At 37.5% G+C, this 8,583-nt stretch overlaps 1 protein-coding gene across 1 annotated transcript in view; it reads left to right on the top strand.

Annotated features, from left to right (window-relative positions):
- AGTR1 (angiotensin II receptor type 1) overlaps window positions 1-6,916 on the top strand; it is a 46,518-nt gene extending 39,602 nt beyond the window's left edge. The window contains exon 3 of the mRNA XM_025870180.2: window positions 4,904-6,916. Within this exon, the coding sequence (XP_025725965.1) occupies window positions 4,954-6,033 (1,080 nt within the window). The 5' untranslated portion in view covers window positions 4,904-4,953 and the 3' untranslated portion in view covers window positions 6,034-6,916. The remainder of the gene's footprint in view (window positions 1-4,903) is intronic.
- The last annotated feature ends 1,667 nt before the right edge of the window (window positions 6,917-8,583 follow it).

Here is an 8,583-nt window from a genome sequence, read left to right as displayed (position 1 = left end):
GGGGGGATGGGTTAGCCTGGTGATGGGTATTAAGGAGGGCACGTACTGAATGGAGCACTGGGTGTTAAACGCAAACAATGAATCCTGGAACACTACATCAAAAACTAATGATGTAATGTATGGTGATTAACATAACATAATAAAATAAAATAAAAGAATAAAAGAAGCTGTCAAGGAACACAAGGTATCTACTATGAAAGCAAGCAGTGGATAAATGTAGGGTGGCCACCATGAGCCAACCTGTGTTTACAGCACACTGAAAGTTCCCACCTGACTCATGGCCAATGTATTCAGCTGTTTAAGAAGATTTTTTTACTCATACTTTAAGAGAACAACATCCTGGTTTTTTTAGCCTTTTATGTCAAGAGAAAGAACTTACCAATGATAAACCTTTTAAAACAAATCTTTCGTGTTTTTCTGAGCTTTGGCTAAGTCAACATTTGCTTGCATTCATAAAAATAATAGTAAAGATTCAAAAAACAATTTATTAAACACATACTGTTTGAAAGATATGACTAATGCTTTTGGGTTATCTCATTTAATTCCCACAACAATCATATGCAATAAGAATCACTGTTCCCATTACTTACAGATAAGGGAACTGAGGCTTATGTTCAGAGAAATGCAGTGACTTACCTAGAGCCATACAGATTTGTAAGTGGCAAGGGAAGATTCCATTTTAAGTATTTTGACTCCAAACCCTATCTCTTTTCCCCCAGGAAGAAACGGTGCTATGGAATTCATATAAGGCACAGAGCCTGTGTAAAAGCTGTGGTGGGACCCAGAAATAGGGAGAGGTGGATCTCCTGATTTTTTTTTTTTATCAGTATATCCTACCTGCCTAAAACCCTACTGGGAGAAGAAATAGAATGAAATGTAGCTGCTTTCTGGGATTCATAAGTTTGCTGTTCCTAATAGATCACATCTCTTTCCTTTGGCTCCTCATCAAAACAGCATCCTTTTGGCTTCAAAGAGAAAAGAACCCCACTCTTTCCTATTCATTTATCATCAATCATATGTGCCAACTAATCACAAGAGTTCCATTTTCCCTCTTTCCTAAGAATCCAGTTTCTCTAGGAAAGCCTATCAGTGGCAACAGTGCCAATGGAGAACGATATTTCTTTGCACACCATTATGGCCCGAGTCACCCTCGCATCCAGCGCACATTCAGATCCGACATCACTGCCCAGGCAGTTGTGAGATGTCTGTACATTTTTAAGAGCAGTTTCCCATGGATGATGCTGCAGACATCTCTAAGGAGGGAAAAGTTCAAGTGATGACAATCTCTACTCTACCTCGGCTGGCTCACTGATGCCTTTAAGTTCTAACCACTTTGTTTCCCATACATCTTCCAAAGTTCAAATACCATCTTCTCTCGGGGGTGCCCCTGATCACTCCCCCAGTCTCCCACCACCAAGCTGGGTCAATGATAAATACAGAACATTCCATATGATCCTGTTATGGTATAATATTCAACACTGGAGATAATTCTGTCTTTAAAGCTCTAGGCTGCCCCACCCCCACCCCAGTAGACTCAAATGCCTAAAAGGAGGAGAAGGAATATGAACTTTTTCACCTTGCATCCTTAACCCCAGCACATAGTAGGTGTTCAGTGAATGTATGATAAATGGATGACTGCCCACTGAATGCACTATTTGCATTTTTACTTCCCTGTGCTTGCTCCCATTGTTTCTATCATCTTAAAATTCCTCTCCCCTTTCTGCTCCCCTCAAATATGAGAAAATTTGTTTCCTTACCTGGCAGGAAGTCTTGGTTATTACTTATATAAATATTTATGTGAAATGTTCTTCTAATTAGTATATTCAATGTGATGTCCAGAGTTTCTCAAGTGATATACTCATTTAAATAATAAATACCTGGGACGCCTGGGAGGCTCAGTCGGTTAAGCGTCTGCCTTTGACTCAGGTCATGATCCCAGGGTTCTGGGATCAAGTCATGCATCGGACTCCTTGCTCAGCGCAAAGCCTACTTCTCCCTCTGCCTGCAGCTTCCCCTGCTTGTGCACTCTTTCTCTCCCCCTGCCCCTGACAAATAAATAGATAAAAATTTTAAAAATAAATAAATAAATAATACCTTACTAAAATTTCCAGTGATGTTCCCCTAGTTACTCAGAGCAGACTTTTAATATTAAACATTAGTCAATATGAATCACTACGAACTGAAGAAGAAACTGACCTCAGATTGTGAAGGAATTGGAGTCCAAAACTATGTTTGTAAACTGGTCCCTTCAAATGCAAATTTTTCCCATAGAAATGCTTTAATAAATGATGGTTACAGTTCCAGCCTATTCAATAAAATTCTACTCACTCCAGACACAGTATTAATGGAACCAGCCTGAGACGTGTACTCTTAGAGTTAGGGTCAAGAGAGAAAAGAAGAAAGAGAGGAGAATTTCGTCCCTACTTTCAAGCACCCGAGCTCACGGCCCCCAAGGGATCGTAAAGCATTAAATTTCTTCCTTCCTGTTAGTGCCCTTGCGCCCAAGCTGAAGCAAATATTTACCTCTACCCTAGTTTTCAGTTATGGAGTTCACGCAGGCTGCTTTTTAATCTTTGAGATTCTTTAACCTTGACATTTCCACTTTTTTCCTAGGCAAAATCCAACTGATCTCAACCAGATGTTAGAAGAACAAATAAGTAAATTAATACACATTAAGGCGTAAATGACTGCTAGCCCATAAACCTTTTATGAAGCATTTAATTGTTAATAGAGAATAGTTGTTTACCTAAAGGAATTTATATTTCTAAACTGACATAATTTCAGTAACTATAACAAAATAAACTGAAAAACCAGCAAAATGTAGGGAAATCCTTCTGCGTGAGGAAGAAATAGGTCATATCTCCCTGAGAGCCTAGCCCTAGTTTCCATTACATTTATTCCTCCTTTTCATCTTCTTCTGTTTTAGAAACCACATATTTCTAAAAGTACCAAGGATTTTTTTGTCTGTTTGTTTGGTTTGGTTTTGCTTTTGGTTTGGATTTTTTATCCAAAGTGAGACCCAGGTTAACATTGAGTATTTTCTATAAGATCCTTTCAGGGACAAAATGTAAATTAGTTCATTGGCCCCACGGAAACTAGTCTCAATATGTTATACTCACAGCTTTTAAGTTATATGCATTTATTCCTTCTTCTGTCCTCTGGCTGCATTATTCATCAAACATTTATCATCTGTCCCCTGGAATAGGCTGGGGCCTCCATCAGTAAACAAGATTATTCGAAACAGGCCCTACCCTCAAGAAGCTGACATACCAGTAAAGACAGGTCAACAGACCATTATAATATAGTGTCAATCTCTGCATCCAAAGTGCCAAAGTGACTTAACAAATGGAACAGCCAATTGCCCAGACAAGTCAGAAAGGCTCCACAGAGGATGTGACATCTGCTTGTCTGTGGATACTAATGCTCCCATGAACGAAAAGAGAAGGAAAACATTTCAATTATATAAGGCTGAGTACACAAGGAGGAGATGATGGGGACAGGAAGCCAAAACCTCGGATAAGGAGAGGAACTACCTCTTGGGAGAGGCAAAGAGGCCACTTAAGAAGCTTTTTCTTCCTAGTGTTCTTTCTCAAAATCTGGCTACCTGAGTCTCATCCCTCTTACAGTACCACTTTATACCAAGATGAATGCTACCTTAGGTGTATGTGTTTGTCCAGCTCTCCTGGGCAGACTAGTAGTGTCTTATTCTTGTCTAGGATACTTTGCTATGAGAGGAATGCACAGCCATGCTCTTCTAGGGACCTGCTCCTGGTGTAGCAAGAGGACCTTTACCCAGCACCCCTTTCCTGCCCAGTCAGCCTCGCCTATGCCCCATGCCGAGCTCTCACCTCAGAGTGTGCCTGTGCCACATCCTGTAATGTTACCCTCACGGCATCCTCAGCCTCCCTCCCAAGGGTTTTCTGACAGACTCTGCGAGGGCAGAATATGTTGATTTTCTAAATCACATAAATGAATAGCCTGATTACTTGTTATGTAAAATACTGAAGCAAATATTTGCAGAAGTCTTTATGGAGCTCATTCCTGAGCACCTGATTCTTCCAAAAATCCTTGAGAACTGCTGCTATCTTAAGCCCCCACAAAAGACATGTTTTATTGATAATCCTGACCTATTCTGCTCATTTGACATTCTTGTTATATAAATGGTTAACCTCAGAGGTCACTCCAGAAATCGCTGGCAAGCACACAAGTTAGGAGATTCAGTCTCTTGTGCTAGACTGAGTTTGAGGTTGAAGAATAAAGTAGGTATTGCCTGTAGTGGCCTGGGAAACCATGGCAAGAATCTGTTCCACAAAGTTTTGAGCCCTGCCCCTTATCCCTTCCTAAATCAGTTCCCACAATGACCAATTTCCTCAGTAACCTAGAGGAAGCTATTCTGATGACTTGAGGGAGGATGCTAATAATGTTTATATTTAAGTAAAGATTGTGAAATGAAAGAAATGGTTTGAAGAATAAGATACAGATGTGTCACACTTCTGAGGTTAAAGACAAATTAATTAGCCTTGCCTACCTCTGGAAAAACTCAAGTCTTCCTGAATAACTAATTCAGTGTTATTTTCTGACATTTAGATTAGGCTTTTTTAATCAATTTGGAAGCTAGGATTTACTTCTAGAAAAAATGCAAAGGACCTAGATAAGTGTATTCACATAGGATCCCTACTTTCATTTGTCTGGAGGATATTTATCACTTCCTAGAAAAGCAATATGTTCTAAAAATTAATTCAAATGTGTAAACCTAGACTTTCTAAGTTCAGGTTTTCTCCAGAAAGTATCTATTTTTTCCTAAGACTAAAGTTGAGTTACTGTGTTTATGATTGAAAATAATACTATATGCTTATAACCGAAAGTTAAATTTTTTTTACCTTTTCATTTTTATTTTCTCCAGGTGCATCTGGCGTAGTGTCTGAGACTAATTAATTAACCCAAGAGTTCAAAATGATCCTCAACTCTTCCACTGAAGATGGTATTAAAAGAATCCAAGATGACTGTCCCAAAGCTGGAAGGCACAATTACATATTTGTCATGATCCCTACTTTATACAGTATCATCTTTGTGGTGGGAATATTTGGAAACAGCTTGGTAGTGATTGTCATTTACTTTTACATGAAACTGAAGACTGTGGCCAGTGTTTTTCTTTTGAATTTAGCACTGGCTGACTTATGCTTTTTACTGACATTGCCACTGTGGGCTGTCTATACTGCTATGGAATACCGTTGGCCCTTTGGCAATTACCTATGTAAGATTGCTTCAGCCAGTGTCAGTTTCAACCTCTATGCCAGTGTGTTTCTACTTACATGTCTAAGCATCGATCGTTACCTGGCTATTGTTCATCCAATGAAGTCCCGCCTCCGGCGCACAATGCTTATGGCCAAAGTCACCTGCATCATTATTTGGCTGCTGGCTGGCTTGGCCAGTTTGCCAACTATAATCCACCGAAACGTATTTTTCATCGAGAACACCAATATCACGGTTTGTGCTTTCCATTATGAATCCCAAAATTCAACCCTCCCCATTGGACTGGGCCTAACCAAGAATATACTGGGTTTCTTGTTTCCCTTTCTGATCATTCTTACAAGTTATACTCTTATTTGGAAGACCTTAAAGAGGGCTTATGAGATTCAGAAGAACAAGCCAAGAAATGATGATATTTTCAAGATAATTATGGCAATTGTGCTTTTCTTTTTCTTTTCCTGGGTTCCCCACCAAATATTCACTTTTCTGGATGTATTGATCCAACTGGGTATGATACATGACTGTAAAATTGCAGATATTGTTGACACGGCCATGCCCATCACTATTTGCATAGCTTATTTTAACAATTGCCTGAATCCTCTCTTTTATGGCTTTCTGGGGAAGAAATTTAAAACATATTTTCTCCAGCTTCTGAAATACATTCCCCCAAAGGCTAAATCCCACTCAAGCCTATCAACAAAAATGAGCACACTTTCCTACCGCCCCTCAGATCATGGAAACGCATCCACCAAGAAGTCTGCCTCATGTGTTGAAGTTGAGTGACACACTTGAAACCTGTCGCTGAAGTAATCTTGTGAAAGAAGGAGCAAGAAAAACATTCTTCTACAGCACTTCACTACCAAATGAGCATTAGCTACTTTTCAGAATTTAAGAAGAAAAGGGTTATGTGGTCTCAACGAACCTTTCCAAAGCTCTGAACAAAAGCTTTTCTTTCCCTGTGCAACAAAACAAAGCAAAGCCACATTTCGCCACATTTTGCACTAGATAGATGATGGCCACTCAAAGAATGATGTCAGAAACTGGAGGAATGTGTTGATTGGGAAAATTTTACTGGCAGAAATGACATCTCCCCAGTCTGCTCTTGTTCTGCTATTTTTGATTTCCACATAAAGTTATTTGGAATATGTTAAACCCTGAGAGGAGCAACAGGGGATCAGAGCTCAAGATTGCTCTGCCCAATATCCAAAGGGCAGGAAAGCTTTTGTTCCTATTTAGCTATTAGCAACTCTGGCCCACTTGTACATGCTACTGAACATTTTGTACATAGACTTGCTAAGCAGTAATCATCAAGTTTTAGAAACTTTTGTGAAAGTCAACTAATGTCTTATAGATTCACACTGACAAAATATGCCACCTAATTGGCTTATTTGTACACGGATACTACCAAAGTCATATATAAAAGCTAAACTACTTGTAAAGGTATTACTCTGGTCCCAGGTAGTAGTGTCTTCCTAGTCATATCAGTTTTCTTTCATATCTGAGAAGTATATATATTTTGTGGTAAAAAGATCATATATCGTAAAGTATGCCTTACAGTTATAAAAAGTATATGTTCTATCTGTATATGTATATCTGTATCTCTAAACTGTTGTTACTTGATTAAAATCTGGCAAAACTTAAAATAAAATAATTTTATCATAATGTATTTAATCTTCATTACTTAAAATGGATGCTGCTTTATTTTTAAAACAAGACAAATGTAACTATGAACACATTTCCATTTAAATTTTAATGCAACAGATAGTTTAATACTATTGCTTATAGATTTTATATCCTGCCATTGAAAAGATAAATAATACATTTTATTCCACTGCACAGCATGTAATAAATACATCCTTTTGAGTTTTTCAAAGTTTTTTATGCAACAAAGAAAAAAAACCAATCTCTTATAACACTAAAACAGACATTATTTTACACATCATTTTTTAATAATAGGACTTTTCTAATTACATACATGATCATTGTAGGAAATGAAGATATAGGAAAGCATAAAAATAAGTTATATTTAGTTCTCCTGCTTAAAAATTACCATTTTTAACATGTGGGTGCATTTTCTTCTACCTTTTTTGGATTCATTATACACACATACATATATAAATCGTGATATTTGAGTCAGAATGTATATAGTACTTTGTATACAGATTTTTCATTTAATGTAATAGCATGGTAGCTTGCTACATCATTAAATATTTTTCTAAAACATTTTAATAATTGAATAACATTACAAAATACAGACACATTCTGATATAGTTAACTAGTCCTGAAACTGGAAGATTTAGCTTTTCTGATTTTTTGCTATCATAAATTGCACTGTGATAAATGTTCAAGTACTAAATCTGATTAATTACTCAATACCGTTCTAGAAGTGGTGCAACTGAGTATTCAGATATGAACATTTTTAATTCTCTTAATACATATTGCCAAATATTTCCAGAAAACTTATAACAATTCATAATACTACCAACTATGTATGAACGTATCTCACCACAGTCCCAGCAGCATGGGATATTTACTAGATTTAAACAAAAAGGAAAATTTACTGTACTACAGGTACTACATGCAAGAACAGGGATGCACCTGCCCTAAAAAATGTACTGTAGCATTTCTGCTCTACTTAGGCAGTTGCCTCATTTTTCTCCCTTAGAGGCCTCCCTGGCTTGGGAGTCCACACAGAGCAGGCTGATGTGACCATCTGACTCAATAGTGGTCAAAAGATGGGGGTGATGTATGAGATAGTCGATGGAAGCTGTAGGCAAAGGAGCCGGCATTCAGAGAGGTCTTGGTGGGCTGGCCAGAATCTCCACAAAGCAGCCTATTACATTCACACTCCCAAGGATAGAGAATTTATTTGAGAATAAACGTGGTTACAAATGTCTCATATTATCTTCCTTTTATATTGTTTTTAATTTCACTAATATAATGCCAGCCACTAACTCCAAAGTTCTGTTGCTATTTTCACCAAGTATCACCTCTAAAAAATAAATTCTATCTTATCCCAAATTATAGTGCAAACTTATCCTATTTGAATTCCCTACAAGTCAAATGTATAACCTGTTCATGTTTTTATTCAATAGCCATCTTAATCTAAGTGATTACAAGTACTTCAAATTTGCCAAACCATTTGGTAAGTTACAGTTGATAAGATTTCTGGCAGATAATTGTATTTGAATACCCTCTGTCTCATGTATTTATTAGCTGGCATGAATAACATGTTCCAAGCCTCGTTTTCATTTAAATTTAATCAAATTATGTTGTGATTTTTTTCCCAGTTCCATTTGATGAAATGGACATTGGTAACTTCAATGATTAATA

The sequence above is a fragment of the Callorhinus ursinus genome, unplaced genomic scaffold (assembly GCF_003265705.2).
Source record: "Callorhinus ursinus isolate GAN/ISIS: 27379988/994484 unplaced genomic scaffold, GSC_fseal_2.0 scaffold1, whole genome shotgun sequence".
NCBI lineage: Eukaryota > Metazoa > Chordata > Mammalia > Carnivora > Otariidae > Callorhinus > Callorhinus ursinus.
The sequence above is the reverse complement of the archived record's forward strand: the minus strand, read 5'-3'. Positions and strand labels throughout refer to the sequence as shown.